A 19,567-nucleotide genomic window follows, 5' to 3' on the forward strand; every position below is an offset into this window, starting at 1 on the left:
GAAGTTGTATTTTTTTATTATTTTTTTTCATATGCTTACTAGAGAGTGACAACATCGGGCGATATGGTTTCGGCCTGTCTTGACATAAAACATAGTTCTGCATCACTCAGGGAATTTCGCAATGGAACTCAGGGAAAACCTGGAAAACTCAAGGAATTTGGAAATGTCAACTTGGTAGACACCCTGATTAAGTCGTTTTTTATTTTATTTTTTTTTATTTTTAACATGCTTACTAGAGAGTGAAAGCATTGGCTGACGGGGTGTCAGCCCGTCTTGACATAAAACAAAGTTCTGTGTCACCCAGGGAATATTGCAAAGGCACCCAGGGAAAACCTGGAAAACTCGGGGGAATTTTGAGATGTCAACTTGGTAGACACCCTGAATAAGCCATAACCCAACCACTCCGCCGTTCTCTGCTGGAGGCGGTGCAAAGTGAGCATCATGTTTTGCTCTAGTGGCATCGTACTCCATCGTCACCCATGAGCTCAGTCTCGTTTTGGTTTCCCATCCATGATAGAGTATGTAAGTGCGATTGAATGAGGACGTTGAAAGAAACAGATACACAGAGACAGAGCTACTTTCAACTATAGATTTTATTTTCTCACGCATGGATAACTGTATGCTATACGAGCGGAAACAAACGAGACAGCAAAGAAAAGGAACATTCAGTGGTGCATGTCGATGAACCGTATGTGTGTACAGGGCATGATCAAAACATACACTCCAATGGCTACAATGATAAACCGTCATATCTCCTTTTCAGATAGCAACACTGATGGATTGCTCATGTTCCTTTCCTCTAATTTTGCAATTTCATAGCCATCATCATATATTGATGCTCTTGTGAGCACCAATATATGATGATGCACTTGTGAGCAATTGGTCACTTCAAACAACCTAGCTGCCAGGTGTGTTGCTGCACACCACATTTCAAAAGACCTGCTGTTGTTGCCCACACTAATGAAACAGCATCTAGGGAAATCTTGGGGGCTCTGAGCGCTAATTTTGGACCCAAGGTAGAGCTGGCCAGAGCAGTTGTGATATATTTTTTGACTTCCCTATACTGGCTTCTTTTTTCGTTGTCTGTTTTCTAATTTGTACTTTCGACTACTCTCAAACATTTTATTGAAGGGTTGGTAGTTTGCTTTCTGTTGTCCTTGTGCTTATTAGTTGTACTCTGCGCATTACAGTGTAGCACCAAGGCGAGTTCAATGACCCCAGGGCTCACTTCATTAGAGATTTAATAATGTCCAGAAAATGACCTCCCATTGTGATGCCAATAATGAAGAGGTTACTGGGTTACCATAGTGCGGTGAAGAAGATACCCTGAACCTGTGCCTCACTCAAGGTTCTCAGTGCAGCAGATACGTATTGTTCTTGTGCTCGCAATATATATGCCTTGTCACTCGGTCATCTCAGGAACCGCATCAGTCTCTCAAGGCCAAGCATACTGTTCTTTATTCTAGGGCCGTGATGACCTGCGCCAGGATGCAGTTATGCAACAGGCATTTGGCCTGGTCAACTGCCTGCTTGCTCACGGCCCTACAGCAACAGGGAGGCTGGCCATGCGCACATACAAGGTGAGTGCCAGTTACAGTTGAACCTCGATGTAAACAAGTTGGTAAAGTTGACAATTTGCTTCGTTATATATTGAAATTTCATTATATTGAAATTCAACCTTTTATGCAAGTAAGTGCAGTTGCCGATGGTTATTTACTACATGGAAGGGGCTGCAAAAGTTTCTGATATTGGTCAATCGGAAAATGCAAATGTTAATTTAAAAAATTAAATTTTTGTGAATGTGAGAGTCGGCGATGAAAGATACAGTTTCATGCTGTGTCGACAGTATTTTCGCATCGGTGGTATGAAGTGAAGCGATCTCATAGGAGTACCGAGCACCACGGGTTCAGGCTTAGCAAGCCACAGGGCTTTGTCAGCCATCACCTCGCATGATCTAGCGTGCCATTATACGAACGCTCAGGCCGCACTAGAACTGTAAGAGGGGGTACCGAGCGATCTGCTTGCAAAAAAACACTGTATTGTCAAAAGTTAGCAGAAACAGTTTATTTGATTGCAGTGGCACCCAACACTGCACAAATGCCTGGTCCAAGGCTGGCGTGGGAAGGGGCTCCCGAGCCAAGGTAAAAAAATACAGACAGGGGTGCCGATAGTGTATTGCTGCAGGAGGATTGCATCCTGCGACATGGCACTAGGAAAAAGCGTTCCCGCAGCTATTCTGCTTGCTCTCGCAATAATTGATGGGCCCACTTGCGAGAACTTGGGCCTCTGGCAAGTGTGGCTCGACGTATCATGACCGTGTGTGTTGACTAGGCACGACTCTTGGGCTTGGCGTTCGGAAAAGGACCGACCTTTATTAAATCTATAGTGAAGTGAGCCCTGGGGTCATTGAATTCACCTTGGTGCCACACTGTAATGCACAGAGTACAACTAATAAGCACAAGGACAACAGAGAGCAAACTACCAAGGTACGTGCTTGCCTTAGGTGCAAGGCAGCACAGACGAGCTCATGTCTGAGGCCCAAACAAAGGGGCCAGTAGACAAGATGGAAAACACACCGAATGATGTCCTGGAGAGGTCTGCATCAAATTCACTCTGCCCATCATACCGGTAATGCCACTACCACAAACCGGTCCGTGACCACCCCCGACAACCATTATGAGTGGAAAGGGAGAGGCAAAGAAATACCATAACAGGGAATGCCCGCACATTGGCACTGGGGTGCACATCCATCCCCATAGCGTTCACTCAGCCCCTGACCCTTTACAAATTATCTGAAACTTTATGGAGGTATGGGATTGCATGCACAGGTCATTTTTCACAATCCACAGCTGCCTTGGTTCTCTGCAAGAAAAGCAGAAAATTACCTATCAAGAAAGGGGTCAGGGAAGGAGGCATAATCTTAGCAATGCATAATCTAAGCAATTGCATGCTTAGAAGAAGCATTCAAGCTATCAGACTGGGAAGGCTTAGGAGTGATGATTAATGGCAAATATTTCGGCAGCATTCGGTTTGGAGGTGGCACTGTCCTTTTCAGCAACATTGGAGATGAATTGCTACAAATAATTGGGGACCTTAAACTTGAAAGTGCTCTTGCACTTTCAAGGTTTTTTCTCTGTTGTTGGGTGGAAGATAAATATGCAGAACACAAAGGTAATGTTCAATAGTCTGGCAAGGAAGCAAGAATTCATGATCAGCAGTCAACCTCTAGAGTCTGTACAGGAGTATGACTATCTAGGTTTATCAAGGGCATTTGAGATCGGCAGAAAATTAAGTGGGGTGACGAAATTAGGAAATTTGCAGGCACAAGTTGAAATCAATCAGCACAAGACAGGGGTGACTGGAGATCCTTGGGAGAGGCCTTCATACTGCCGTGGACATAAAAATAGGCTGTGATGATATCAAGGTTTACCTATATACCCTATTTACTTGCATAATGATCGCACTTTCTGTAAAAAAGAATTGACGCAAATTCATTGGTGCGATTATTATGCAGGTTAAATTTGCTGCGAAAGAAAAAAAAAGCTTTTTTCCTCCCGCATTTGCTGAGGGAGACAACAGGTCAACAAGAAGGTGGCTGCTGCTGAACAGTGTGGGGCACTAAAAAAAATGGCGGCTGGCGGAGAAAGCCAAAAACGCTGAATGTGATTTTTTTACGCACATTGAAACAATTTCTTCCGTGTCAGCAATGAATAATATTGTTACGGAAGGATGAAAGAAGAAAGGAAGAAGATCGCAGGATGCTGGCTGCTGTGTGTTGGTGGCCAGCCATCTTAATTACTCTGACTCATCTTATATATATATATATTGTAAATACAATTTTCTATACTCTTATCTATCTCCATAACATATTGGTGAGAGGTGCGGGGTACCACGGCTGGAAACAGAGCTTCGCAATGGACGTCGCATCACCGTCCGCACCATGAATAATGGTGAGCACTTGGGATCAACGTTATTGCCGCTTCCGTCGCATGCTACATCGCTGTCACCTTTGGTTGTCATTGTGCAACACAAGGATCCTGGAACTTTCTGTGGCACCGATGGTGCCAACGTTCAAGAGTGGGGGCCCATGTACGAATGCGTGAGTGGATTCAACAGATGGGGCCCTATACTTATGCTAGCTAACATGTTCTACCTAAGAGGCACGGCAAAGGTGTGGTATGAAAACCACGAAGAGGAGCTAACCAGCTGGGACCAGTGCAAAGAGAAATTGACAGAGTTGTTTGGCAAACCAGCCAGCCATGAAATTGCCGCAAAGCAGGAACTGGCTTCCCGTGCCCAATGCCCCACAGAGTCCTATGTCTCGTACATCCAGGATGTTTGGCAATTTGTCGTAAAGCTGATCACGACATGACAGAAGCCAACAAGGTCGGGCACGTGCTTAAAGACATTCTTGATGACGCGTTTAATTTGCTCATGTGCAAAAGCTGCTCTACAGTTGATGCAATCATTAAAGAGTGCCAACAATTCGAGCAGGCCAAAAGCCGACGCGTCTTGCAACCATTCGGCAGACTTCCCAATACTGCCGCAACGTCGATGTGTGAAGATCAACCTGGACAGCAGCATGCGTCGCCATCAGAGGACGTGGTGCGAATTGTTCAACATGTACTGGATGCGATGGCGCCGACAGCTTTCTGTTAGCGTAGCCCTGATGCTACCACATTTTCAGTTCCCCTCGTACAAGCCATCATACTAGGTACTTGAAAACATTGGTTTACAGTCTGCGTGCGCTGTCGCCAATCCCAGAGCTAACGAACACACTTCTACTATTTTCGCTCCACCCCGACGCTTCTCTCCACATTATCTCAGACTGAGTGGAGAACTGCGGATGACCAGCCAATATGTTTCACCTGTCGCCGCATTGGTCGTGTCGCCCAATACTGTCGCAACTCATGGCCCTCAACACCTCACACACCGACCAACCTGAGCTGTTTTGGTGGGAATGCCCGCAATGTTTCGCCCACTGCTGAGTCTAACAGTGCCGACAACTGTGCTCGTCTTAATGAGTGCCAGTTTTAATGCACAGGTCCAGCGCCTATTAGAAGCAGGTTATCCTAGCATAACAGTTGCCATTGTGGCTGAACGCCTAAAAAAGTCGGTTTCAAGGGGGACGGACATGATTACAGAAAGCAGTAATAGCAAGAAAGAGTAGTGGCCATTCCATGCATTCATTCAGTATCGCACAGGCTTAAAAAAGTTGCAACTAGATATGATGTTAATGTTGCTTTCACTGCCCCCAATAAGCTAGGTAAGATATGCGCTCCTGTGCAGTGGAAAAAGTAACAGGTAAAAGGCAGAAAAAGAACATATATTTGTCCAGTGAAGCACAATAAGAACAACAGCCCACACAGTGGCCACTAGCTCACAAGATCTTGTGAATGTATCACCTGCAGTGATTGACCAAGAAAAAGGCAATCTTCGATTGGCGACACCAAATTCCCTCCCCTGCTTGGCAGTGCTGGGTCATTATTGTGGATGATGATACTCCCTGTTCTCAATCACGGCCAGAGGCATGGCATCCCACACAGTGGTCACTATCTCCAGGGCCATAAACAAATGCAATGGAGTTTTTTTTTTCGCTGTGCGCAAAACACAGGTCAACCTAAACACACACCTAGCTGGAGAGTATGCATGCACTACACGTGGCACGCAAATCGTTCTTAGTGCAGGTCGACGGCAATGTGGCCATGTCATTTGAAACGAGCAATCAGCAAAGAAAGAGGCGGCCACAACGTGGCACTTGCAATTGCTTTTGACACATTGATTTTGTAATGATGGTGGCCACACAAGCGTGCTCTGATGGTATTTTACCCAGTTTAAGTGGCAGAAAATTTGTTTAAGCACTTTTTGATTCTGTTAGCATTACATGAGTAGATAATGCTGGTACTAATGTTGCAGCAAATTTTCTTAATGTGGGATTGCAGTTTGGTGGCGTTCTGTTGTGAAGAGATGTGAAATGCATTGAATCGTGTCGGCATTCACCAGGGATACGAAAATGTTCATTTGGGAAAAGAAATGAAGTTCACCGTCATAGCAGTTTGGGTATACCACAGTGCGCAAAAAGAAGCGCTCTGTCTTTTCCCATATTCTTCTCATGAACTTGCACTGTTGAAAACCTTTACTATTTGGCAAAGAATTTTGTCTTGCGCTTTCGTTATCGTGGGGTTCAGCTGTAGTGTGCTTCAAATACACATTCTATGCAGAACTTGAATTGAAGAGACAGCTTATTTCTTTTAAACCATGCCAGCATGCCTCGATATTGTGTATGTATAGTTTTGTAGAATCAGTTTGTGTTGTCATTAATAACTCAGTCCTAATCACAGACGGCACTATTTTTTTACTGTTCTTTGAATATTCATCAGGGAAGAGAGACTATAGATATAAAAGCAGCTCGTAAGCAAAAAAATGTAGATGTACAGAAGGCACATACCCCATTTAGCCTTTCTCACAGCTGGGTGTTGTATGAACTTAGCTTTTTCACATTTGTTCTTCTGCGTGGATGTGCTGCCTAGAATAACTCAAATGTGCTCTGCTCTCCTTGTCATGCCTACAACTAGCCCAATCTCTCACTGCAATCAAGAAAACACTAAACACATCTTTTCTATGCATTATAAGATCCAGAAAGCAACTAATAAGCATACAACATGATCATGTACTGAGGTGGAAGTGTCTCGCTGAATGAAATTTCAAAGCAAGAATCTGTAAGAGTTATAAAGAAAATAACACTATAGGACATGTTGCTTTTCACTCGATCAGGGTAAAACACATTCACCGCTGAAGCTGTGCAGCATGGACCTAAAGATTTTCACAAAGAAAAATTAAATGTCCACCCCTATCATCTGTACTACAATCACATAATACCCTTTCTGCCTGCGATTCAGCAGGAGGTCTGGCTGTTTGGCTCTTTGTTGTTGGAAACAGCAGTTGTCATGGAGCAAGGTTTGGTTGCTCTACAGAAGCAACAGGAGAACCACTTGTGGCATGAATTACCACCCACGAGTGCACCGCACAACAGCAGTCAGATGCTACAAGTTGCATCGCATGCCAGCATAAAACGAATTTGTGTGAAAGCTACGTTGCCAATGCTTAGTCCAGGTAACAGGCTCAATTCACCCTAGAAGAGTGCAGACCAGGTTCACAGAGAATAGGAATCAATGCTTCAGAAGAACTTCACTTTGACCTAGTTGGTATTTACTGCATATCATATTGACCGCAAAAAAGACGGGGACAGAGGGAGAGAACACATAAACAGCACGGGCGGTAATTTTCAACTGAGTTGAAAATTACCGCCCGTGCTGTTTATGTGTTCTCTCCCTCTATCCCCGTCTTTTTTGCGGTCAATATGATATGCAATAGGAATCGAGTTGGCACTTTGCTGTAGGTTGTGTCCTTGGCCACAAAAGGAAATGTTTACACTGCATGCATATGCCTTCAATGTTTTGTGCTCCCCTGTTCCAAACCCTCCTTCACCAAGACATGCGACTTGACATTGGGCTAGTTGGTGATAATCAGAATGGAATGTTTTAAGCACTGCTGGCAACAAGCGCTCCACCGTTTGTTGCTCTTGATAAATCCACTTATAACAATCCCAGATATAACGATCTATCGGTTATAACAACCACATTTGACGGCATTTACGATTTTCCGACCCTTTATATTGAAACTGCGTCCAGATATGACAAACATTTTCAAAAGCAGTGTACTTTTACGACAAACACTTCCAACCCGGTCGCTGAAAAAGGAGAGCGCGTACGAAGTTCCGAAGGACGGAAGCTCGACCAAACTGGGTGCACGCCTCCACTCTAGTCCGACCGCAACGAAGATTCGACTACCAAGATGAGTGAGCGCCGTGCAAGGATTTCAGAAGCTGCTCAGAAAGTCAGTCACTTTCAGCCATGCTTGGGTAATCATGTTTTCAAGGCATGTCTCCAGTGCCGCGTGATCCTTCATACTACGCAAGAGAGGCGCTTCCAATGACGGCTACTCCATAAGTCCTCGACCCCCAATAGTCAGTCTTCTTACCTATAAGCTTGAATTGTGTCACTCCATTTTCTAATTTATTTATTTTTTCAGTTCAGGTGTGGTTTTAGTCCCACCACGCTCCAAAATTGTTTTTTTGGGTGTGAAAATTCTGTTAGAAACTGAAAATGTTTTCACCAAAATTCTAGTTTGGGTATCGCTGGGGTTTGGTTTGACACCCTGGCATATAGTACATGCAAGGCGAAAAAGTCCATAATGCTTGTTTGCAGTTTTCTGCCCTCGATGTTCCCTTCTGGCACTCATTCACTTTCTTGCCTTCAACACAAACAACTCTATAGAAAAGTGCATGTCTCTCTTTAAATTGGTGCAGCTATCCACCAAAAGCTTGGAAATTTTCAATTCCAAGAGAAAGCACAATTTTGTCACCTCTTTCACACGGAATTTGCCATCCACATTTATGCTGGCCACTGTGACTTCTCGAAACCATGTCAGGAGGGCCTCTTTCAGCTTGGCGTGTGTCACCTTCTTTGCCTGCTTCATCTTCACACAGAATTGAACAATGGTGCAGGGTGTCAACAGTGCTGTGCCAAATCGCCAAATCGAGACGTTCTTTGAGTTTTTGTTGACCTTTTTGAGGATTTAGATCTCTTTAACCAAAAAGGCCTTGTGGTTCTGCAATATGTCAGCAGTGAACGCTTGAGTCTTCCAACGTGCACTCAGCTTGTATTCATCACATTTAGGCAGTCCATATCGCAGTAAGCGAAACACGCAGAGCAGCGGCAAACTGAGGAATGGGGCAGCAAGTGGCCAATAAGCAGCCAGCAAATTGGCAACATAGCTCTGTCGGGCCTGTGACCTCGCCTGGCTCATGGAATTGCGAGCTGGGCACGCTTGCCGACAGAGACTGGAGGTGAAGGAACCTCCCATTCCATTCCGTGATAAACTGCGCCGGCTCGCTTGCATGTGGTTCATGTATTTGTATCCTCCCTGATCGCTTGAAAAACTGTTTGTGTTGTCACATTGCTGTGACGATAAAGAATCGAAATGTGGCGTGACAGTGAATGCGGACAAAGCTAACTCTTTACTGGGCAAAGCTGTGCCCACAAGAACAAGTGACACTCGGACAGCACAATATTTGCTGATGCTCGCACAAGTTCTAGAATGTACCGCACTATTCGCGTTGTGCATGCAATCTGATTACAAGAGGTTTGGCGACAACGCAGGCAACAGATAGAATCGATTGGAGCAATTAGGAATGTTTTGATACATGTATGAAGTTTTAACAAGAAGAAAGGGAATCGAGGGGGCAGATTATTATTGATGATACCATATTGTTAACTTCTTATGCATAAAGTTTAACATTTGTTAGCTGGCGAAAAGCCGTCACTGGAAAAATATAAAAAAGCACATATGTCTGTGTAATCCCAAACCTGAACATATTCTATATAATGTAGTCCATTCAGAATGTACTTAACGCTTTCAGTGACACTGACATAGTACATTTCTGTGTTTCGGTCCCAGCATGTCACTGAAGTACCTGTATGTTTTCTACTCTCTATTGAGGATCATACTGAGAATGCATTTGCCATTTGTGTCATTTTTAAAATCAATATTAAAGTATGTGCATGCAGCCACCTGCAAAGTGCAGTACTTCACTACGTCAGCATCAACAAGGTCAGTTTGTAAACATCCCAGAGCATAACAACAGCAGCACTACATCATAAGTTTGTGTTGGCTCCCATGCTCCTTGTACCATGTGCTCTTGCTCATTCCATGACCTAACCCTTCATGTCGCACTTCAAGTCTTCTTCAGTTGTTGGTCATAGTGGGATACTCTCCATGTCGCTGCAACAGTTTTTGCCCATTGAAAGATTTCCCTCATTATTTGCTTTGACTAGCTGCACTGACAAAGTGCATGCACAGCACAATGTCAGGCGCAAACTGTGTATTGACTCCTGCGCCAGACAGGCTTCAATTTTTTTTCAATTCAATTCAATTCAGTTTATTATTCATTGATAATAATTTGTACAAAGGAACTGTTGGGCCTGTAGCCAAAAGCTAGTGTAGGCCCATAGTTATATATGTAGTAGCAGCTACAATGTCATGTGCATATCTAGTTTTCAATGACACAACCTAATAGAGTTAGGTGGATACATACAATTAAAACCATTAAAAAAGAAAAACAGTTCATATCAATCAATGGTAATAAAACAGAACTGTCAGGAGAATACATGCGCTTACACAAAAAAAAACCGAAATAGCATATTATACGTAGAAGTAACATATTTGCAAGGGTCTGTGCTGAAGTGTTTAGGCTTTCCGAATAGATCCATGAGGAATAATCTTGCACAGTATGAAACAAGTGGAGAACCAGACTGACGGAAAATCACGTATTTTTTTATAGGTATAGCTTTTTAACAGCAGACACGAAATTGTTGGCCATTTTTACCTCAAGAGGTACTGTGTTTCAAATTTTAGCACCGTGAAACTCAAGTAGTCGTTGGCCATACGTGTTACGAGTGATTGGTAGGTTGAAATTTATATTTGTTGCACCCCTTGTATTGCGATTAGATGTAATAAACAGGCTTGGTGATAATGAGTGATTCCCACGTAAAATATTGTTAATCCAAATGGCAACTTTCATTTCGCATGCCAGAGATAATGGTAATATACCGAGACGACAGAACAGCATGTCAGTATTATCATGTGGGCTTGTGTATGTCATAATGCGCAAGGCCCTTTTCTGTAACCGAATGACGGGATCTATGTATGTTTTATATGTGTTAGACCATGATTCAGAACAGTATGTGATGTGACAGTGAAATATGGAAAAGTAAACAACTTTAAGTACGCTAAGGTCAAGATATTCCCTGCATTTTATTAATAAATAGCAAGCCGAAGCTAATTTCGTGCATATACTATATATATACTATATATATATATATAGATATTTGTGGTCTCCAGTTCAAGTTGCAGTCCAATAATACCCCTAAATATTTTATGTGATCGAGCTGTTCTATTGTTCCACCTAGAAGGTGAAGTTGCATGCCAATTGTGTCACCCCTGGAATAACGGGAGTTGAATACTATGTATTTTGTCTTATCTCTGTTTAGTGTTAATTTATTACATGCAAACCAAGTTGATATGTTGGATAACTCGCTGTTTATAGTGTTCTGCAATACGCCAGGAGATTTACCTGAAAATAATAGCGTGGTATCGTCAGCGTACATGATACATTTTGATGACTTTAGTATTGTTGGGAGGTCATTTACATATAGCGAGAACAGTATGGGCCCCAAAACTGATCCTTGCGGAACTCCTGTGACTATAGCAGTATACTGGGAAACAAAGGAGCCAAATTTTACATATTGTTTTCGACCATTGAAAAGACCAGCTTGAAAAGAGGTCCATTGTAATTTCACTAAAACCATAAGTTCGTAATTTTTTTAGAAATATGGAATGACAGACCGTGTCAAATGCTTTCTTTAAATCTAAAAATAATCCTTAAATAATTGTTTTTGTGTAGAGCTGTGTATATACTCTGGGTTAGTTCTAACACTGCTGATGACGTTGATCGATTGGCTCTAAATTCATGTTGGGAATCTGTCAGAAGCTTGTTTTCGTTTAGGTAGTGCTTCAGTTGAGCCGCGATGACCTTTTCAAATACAGTATTTATTATGCCAAGCACAGAGATAGGCCGATAGCTTGCAGGGTCATTGACGTCACCATTTTTATATATAGGAGAAACTCTTGCGATCTTTAAGATGTCAGGGTATGTGCCTCGGCTTATACAGTTATTAATTATTTGTGAGTACTGGCACAAGAATATCCATATTGTCTTTCAATGCTTTTACGGTAATGCCATCGTGGCCAGTAGGTTTGTAGCAAGGCATGCCTGGTATTATTGAGGTTATGGTATGCTTGTCCACTTGATCCAAGGAAAAACATGCATGGATGATGGAGCAATCGACATTGCTTTCAGTAACCGGAATACGCTCTGCTAGCTTTGGGCCAATGCTAGTAAAGTATGCATTAGAAGTGTTGGCGCGCATGTTTAGGAGCGATCGTTTTTTTATTTGGTTTATCAATTACTGCTTTTATAATTTCCCACATTTTTTTTGTATTTCCTTGTGCTTGTTTTGTTAAAGGGGTTGAGACACCAAATTTTGAGGCTATAAAAAGCATGTTGTAGGCTGCTTCCGTATGCAAGGACACCCAGAACGAGGTATTGGACGCTGCAAACATTTCAAAATAATTTTAATTTAGCTCCAAAGAGTCATTAAAAACTCCTTCTCGTAGTCGAGACCCATTGCTAGCGAGGCAGTTACTACGTCACAGAGGAGGAACGAAAATATTGACGTCATAGCACACCAGCACAAAAACGTGGCGTATGATGAGTAGCGATGAAATGCCGATTACGGAGCCTGCTGAGCCGAGCAACCGAGCATAGCCTCCACTACGACCGAGCTACAGGCATATGGAAATCCTTTCTTAATGCAAAGAAGGGGTAAGGCGTGCAGACACAGACACAAGAGGAGAGAAGTGGACAACACGAACGCCGCACACCGGCCCGCGAACGGCAAACTGCGTGTGACGAGTTGCCCTGCGGACGGGCCTTTACATGTTTGAGTGTAACACTAGCCGGCCGACTCCGAAAGGGACCAGGATATGCGGCGTTCGTGTTGTCTGCTTCTCTCCTCGCATAGTCGCGTAGTTCGGCAGCTAGGAGCGGACTCTCCTTCGCTTGGCCTTTCCACGTTACCGGCCCGTCCACGTTACTGGCACAGAAACTCGCTGCACGCCGTTTGCAGTTCGCGGGCCCCCCGTGTGACGGCGGTTTTGCTCGCGAACGGCAAGATTTCCTTGCCGTAAAGAGGACGGGCCCGGGACCCATTTGTGCGGCAGCCGTACGGCGAAGCGGCCAATCAGCGACCGAGGAGTGGTCGCTGTGGCATCGACGGCAGCTTCACCACCTCTGATCGTTCGGCGCCGCCGAGGCCTTTTCCGGTTCACTTCAAAGCTAAAGCTTACGGCGCTTCGGAATGAATCACCGACTCTCACAAGCCGCAATATTTTCTTACCGTTGTTGTCGCTCTTCGCAATAATTATAATAATCACGACATGCACTTCGAATCGCCATTGGTTGACCCCTGCTGGCAGAGCACGCGTATGCGCGGGCAGACGACGCAGCATAGTTTTACGTCACTATTTTTTGTGGGCCACGTGACCAAGCCATGTTGCGTTTCCTCCTCTGTGACGTCATAGCATCCCCCGGAGCCCAGAAACCGAAACCAAAATCGCTCGGTATAATAATGCTATTATTAAATTATTTATCGGATATATATGAATCCCGCTGTGTGTATCGTGCTCCCTGAAGCATGACGCAACGTTTGAATCAACAAACGCATGAACGAAAATTTTGATGTCTCCACCCCTTTAAGAATGCGTTGTATTCTTTTTTCCGCCTCCGGATAACAGCTACTGCGTGGTTACGAGATATTCGATAATTTTGCAAATAATAGATGTTATCTCTATGTTTTTTCCATTTTTGGTACCACCAGCCCTTTTCTTTTATTGCTGTAAGTATGGTGTTATTCAACCATGGGCACAAAGGTTCCTCGTATTTGTCTTGTTTATATGTGGTACACTGAGATATCATGTGGGCTAATGCATTTGCAAAGTTTGTGCATTCGATATGAGCGTCACTGCTAAATTCATCTTGAAATTCCTTTTCCTTAATTTTTTGCCGCAGTATTTTGTAATTAATCCTGCGATTTGCCAAGATGGTCTTTTTTGCAATGGTATTATTTGCGCTGTGTAATAACACAAACATAGGGCAGTGGTCAGTGAGGCTCATATCATATATGCCAGAATGTATGTTATCACTGTTACACAATACATGGTCTATAGTTGTAGATGCACTTGGTGACAATCTAGTAGGTTCTTGGATTGTATTCCTAAAGTTGTATGACTCCAGTAGGTGCGTGTATTCACAATTCGTGTCTTTGCTGATATCAATGTTAAAGTCGCCAACAATAGTGATGGTACCATAGCTCTTACTGCTTAGGGTGGAAAGGATAGATTCCAACGATTGATAAAAAACGGGCAGACTCGAGCTTGGTGGTTGGTATATTGTACCAACAACTATGCGTGAATCTAAAAGAACAAAGAGAGATTCAACCGTACTGTTACTAATCTCAGTATCGGTGATTATCCTAAAGGGTACCGTCTGCTTGATTAGTAGAGCCACTCTACCACCGTGCGATACTGCATTCCTGGGATTGCTTACAAGACTGTATCCCGGAATGGAGATGTGCTCACCTTCTTTTAACCAAGTTTTCGTTAAGCCAATTACATCAAAGGCAAAATTATGCTGTGCCAAAAAGAAACACAATGTATCTTTGTTTCTACGAAAACTTCGAATGTTACAGTGAAGTATCAATATACCCTGGGTTTTGTGGAATTCCCATTCAACATCACGATTGAGAACGCCATGATTGGTGTGGCAAACAAGACTTAGCTCTAGAGGCTCTAAAGTACCTTTTTCAGGTCGTCTCCAGAAATGATGTGCAGTACACGAGAATTCTCAGTTTTCCGCATTAGAATTTTGGCCTGCGATACCGATACATACTTCCAAATTTTCTCTCTTCTCGCTTGGTGAGCTTTTGCGAGGAGAATCTTATTCTCTTGGCAGAGGTGTTCATTAATGAATATGGGCTCATTCTTTTGGAAGCCAAGGGCCGATGTAGACAATCTCTTTCTTGGCATTCTTTATCATTTTGTCTCGGACTGCAATAGTGGTAAACCTTACCAAAATGTTCTGTTGAGCCTTGTTTTTGGTCGGAACTCGATGCACTACATCGATATCTTCGGTACGAAGTTCCATCTTCAAGCAAGTCGCTATGTTTTGCATCATGTCTGGCAGCGATTCGTCTGCCGACACAGGAACATTTCTTATTTCCAAGTTGTTCCGACGACTGTATTGCTTGAGCTCGATTATTTCCTGTCGCATTTCTCTCACTTCCCCCTGCAACTGGCGCACATCGCCAGTAATGCTAGCCTGCTGGTGTTTCACTTGTGATAGTTCACGGTGTACATTGTGCACGTCAGTCCTTAGTTGCTCAAATGTCCTATTCATGACATCCATGGATGTCTTGATGTCCTGCATGTCCCTCTGGGACTGTTTGTTGTCTGCTACTAAGCTTTTTATGTCAACTCTGATGCTTATTGTGATACTTTCTAGCTTTGAGGTTATGTCAAGCAAGACTTTCAGTTCAGTTCAGTTTATTTTCCTTAAGGACCCCCGATTGCAGGGGTATTACATAAGGGGTGGGTACAAGATTCGAATTAACACTAGTTCAAGTAAAGTTGAAGTTCAATCATATATATACACATACATAGTATACATAATCAAGTATATTCACACATGTATTTACACATATCAAACCCTATATATATAGACCAACATACACGTATGTATGTTGGTCTACATATGTTGGTCTACATATGTCTACGTATGTTGGCTGTAACTTTAGCTAGTTCTTTAATGGTACCCGGCGGTTTGTCCGCAAGAACCTGTCCAAATGATTTCAGCGGATTTTCACCCATTACAATTTTCCTACAACAGAGCAACAATGCAGAGCGATCCAGCAACTATAATTTGAACCTGAGATGAACATTTGAACTCTTACGTATCTGCAAAGATGCAAGGTCCGGGTTTAGTACATGGTGGGTTGCTACTTGCTGCCTGGATCGCTCTGAAGTGATGCTGGCTCCATCCAGACAGGGCTCTTATAGCAAACCCAAGGTGCATCGTTAGCCAGAATAGCCGCTGCGCGCATCAGCCACTGTAATGACAGCGCGATCAGCTGTTCGGGCAATAGGTCCGTCGTAGGCCACCCGTTAAGTCACCCTCTTCTTAAGCAATCTTTCGTAGATATGCCTGACGGCTGCGCTGTCAGAAGAGGATTCAGCAGGCATGGCGACGCTAGATCCGTGTTGATCCGCTCACTGGGAAACACTGTAAAGATGCAAGGTCCGGGTTTTGTACATGGCAGGTTCTACTTGCTGCCTGGATCGCTCTGAAGTGATCCTGAAGGGTTATATAGCCATGGATAGTTTGTTGCTCGCCACTGGACACAAAGAGCAGACTCCGCTGAAGAGCAGCCGCATGTGCTCACTTCATTTTGAGTGCAGAAAAACAAAATGATTTTGCGCGTACCTCTGCTTCGTTGATGAAAGGTTGCGTTTTATTGTCTGGGTGGTTCATTTTAATGCATGGCACTCAAAAGTGCTTGAAGAAGCTTGCTTTTCATTTTGATGCATATCTTCATAGCAGAGTGTGGGTGTAGGCCAATTGGTGATTCATAATTTTTTGAAGTTACCGCAAGCGAAACACGAGCCTTGAAGGGACAACACAAACCACTTCAGCACGAATGCTGTACCTTTCTTCAAGTCTCATGTTTTGCTTGTGCTAACTTCCCAAAATCACTATCTTCACATCTGCAATTGTGCAGATAGCACCTGACCCCTGAAAAATTGTCATTTTTCTCTGGTGATGAAAGAGGTGTTGCGAACAGAAGAAAAGAAAGCACGCCATGACCATATGCATGAGCCAGGGAATTGGGGTCCCAGTAAAGCATTCATACCGAGCAATCATAACATACAGGCACACAGTCAGTTTGTTCTTTATATTATGGTGCCGTGAAACCAGAGAAGGAGACTGCTTTCTGCACAACTGACCATGGATCGACCATGCCGTCAGCGTGGCATCATTCGAAGCGCCGCTGCCTTCGCCACTGGAACTGAAGCTTTGCAGTAAACTCAGCCGACATCTACCGACTTGCAAGTGCTCCTAAACAAACTCGATGACAAAGACCTCACCGTTGCCTCACTGAAATGAACGACAAAATCGAAGAGCTCACAATCGACGATGATGAGTACGAAGCCAAATTTGCCAAAACACTTGAATACCACGAGAAGATCCATCACGCAACCAGCCGGGCTTGTTTTCGTCTTAATTCCTATGCTGACTTTGGATCTCTGTCGACTGCCGCCAGCCCTTTGTGAGGCAGCAGGCAGTACATCCAGGTAGTCTACCAGGTAAGCGCTTGAACGTCAGCGCAAATTCCAGAATACTGATGCAATGCAAGCAACTACCGAAGCTTCAGATTAAGGTGAGAGTGCAGTGTTAGCTGATCCTGAACAACAACTTGATTGCCAACAAGGGACCCCAGATCACAGCTAGAAAAGTGGACAAGCTGCCAGTTACTTACCAGTTAACCGACCACATACATTTTCAATATTCCGCGAGGCCAAACCAATTGCCACACAATGTGTCGGAAACAGGTGTCAGTGACCAGCCATATGGTACAAACCTACATGGATGACGATTCATATATACCTGCACACTCGTGCTATATTGTCACCTGGTGGTGAACGCACAGAACACAGTAGAAATACTGTGAAAGAGAAAACTAACTTTTATTGGGCGAACCTGTGCCCACAAAAACAGGCTACACTTATAGCACCACGATAGCGGTGAACATGGTCGGCGATCGTCGAAAATCTGATCAGCGGCTCAAGCGCGTCGGCTTTTATACAGCAGTCGTCGAATGTTCCAGACTAATCTCTGGGACCCGCGTGTCTTCCACAAAGTTCTACACCATTCGCGTCACGCAACGAAATCAGATACCACAAGGTTCAGCGACAACAGACAGCGGATAGAAGCATCGATAACATTCCAGAAACTTCCTATACATGCAGGCGCGTCCTGCGCTGTGCGATAGCATTTGTTAAGCGGTGAAACATGGTCACCCAGGAAAGATCAACATGTACACGTGTCAATATTGTGCGCATAGTGCGACAGGCTTGGATCCTGTCTCGTGACCACCGGAAACGCAACCGACGAAATCACTACCACTTTTGCTTGTCTCACCACTTTCGCCACACTGAGGAGAACAAACACAACTGACAAAGCATTGCTTGAAACCAAAAGCCTGGGTTCAACATACCGCCAGCTTCGAGGTCACCCAAGACCTTCTTCATGACAAAAACACAAGCAGCCACAGCAACTATCACAAGAGCGACTGCGTTACTGTTAAAAAAATAAAAACACCATGTGTGACTTAGCCTACAGTTCCAGTCGCCACAGCACGAGCGTTACTTTTCCTTCAAGAGGATCACAACCACGACCCAGTCATATGTGACAGCACATATGTTTTCCACCATTCACTGGCCAACCGTGCCAGTGTACCAATGGACGCCTGCATCAACAACAACTACACCACAGAGTCTGCCACTGCCAGATATGCCTGATGACTACAGGTTTGACAACTTTATCCGAAAACGACGAAAAGTTTGCAACTCTACCGATGCTGTTATGATCTAGGACGTACCACCGTGTGGATCTACCAGCGGACGCCTTCGTGGCCTACATTGACAACCAGGAGCACCATCACCACGCGCATCACAACCACGGATCACAACCACGACCCAGTCGTATGTGACAGCACAAATGTTTTCCACCATTCACTGGCCAACCGTGCCAGTGTACCAATGGACGCCTGCATCAACAACAACTACACCACAGAGTCTGCCACTGCCAGATATGCCTGATGACTACAGGTTTGACAACTTTATCCGAAAACGACGAAAAGTTTGCAACTCTACCGATGCTGTTATGATCTAGGACGTACCACCGTGTGGATCTACCAGTGGACGCCTTCGTGGCCTACATTGACAACCAGGAGCACCATCGCCACGCGCATGCACCAGGGTAATGAAGTCCCGATGATGCAGTCACACCAAGAAATTTTAACCGACAGACGTGCAGATACTTTATTCCTTTCACAGGTGCAGCCTCTCTTCGAGCCTGCAGCTAAAGAGTGCGCTACAGAAGCATGCCTCCATGCCAGTCCACTTATTATTGCAGCAGCTATATGTTTCATTGCACAGTACCTCAGCGGCAACTCTCTACTTGACCATGTTCTAGTGCATTCTAATTGGTTTAGCAGTCACTTACCTTAAGTGCAGGAAACTGGGGAGTTGTCCTCTGATACAAGCACAAAAGTGGTTTGTTAGAATGAGACAAAACAGACTTCAATTGACACTTTGATTTTTTTTTTTTTCGACAGAGCCAGAGGTAAATTATTTTTCACGAACTCTGTTCATCACTTCAGTGCCAGCAGCCAAGAAGCATGCCCCAAATTGTACTGGATTCTTTTTTCAGACTGTACGTTTGATGCATTTCTGTGGACAGGTGGTTCCACTGTCGCGTCGCAGTGGCCTGGTGCAGTGGTGCGAAGGGACGCAGCCCTTTTCAGAGTTCCTGCTCACACCGCACACGGGGGCCCACCAGCGCTACCAGCCACACGACTGGACACCTGCGGCTTGCCGCAACGCCATGCAGGTCAGTGAGCCATGGGGCTATGTCATTTGCGCAATACGACTCAAATAATAATTAGGGGAGCAATGTGTCACAACAACACATTTAATAAGAACTGCTAAATTGCAGATTCCAGCCACATGGTCTCCATTGCCAAATGTTGAAAGCTGCTTCATTAATTGC

At 44.2% G+C, this 19,567-nt stretch overlaps 1 protein-coding gene across 3 annotated transcripts in view; it reads left to right on the forward strand.

Annotated features, from left to right (window-relative positions):
• The window catches only part of tefu (Serine/threonine-protein kinase tefu), a 471,138-nt gene that overhangs the window by 279,668 nt on the left and 171,903 nt on the right, over positions 1–19,567 (forward strand). For all 3 annotated transcript variants that reach the window (XM_075694675.1, XM_075694677.1, XM_075694676.1), the window contains 2 exons: positions 1,467–1,580; positions 19,259–19,408. In XM_075694675.1, coding sequence (XP_075550790.1) covers positions 1,467–1,580; positions 19,259–19,408 — 264 coding nt within the window. The remainder of the gene's footprint in view (positions 1–1,466; positions 1,581–19,258; positions 19,409–19,567) is intronic.

This window comes from Dermacentor variabilis, chromosome 6 (assembly GCF_050947875.1).
Source record: "Dermacentor variabilis isolate Ectoservices chromosome 6, ASM5094787v1, whole genome shotgun sequence".
Taxonomy (NCBI): domain Eukaryota; kingdom Metazoa; phylum Arthropoda; class Arachnida; order Ixodida; family Ixodidae; genus Dermacentor; species Dermacentor variabilis.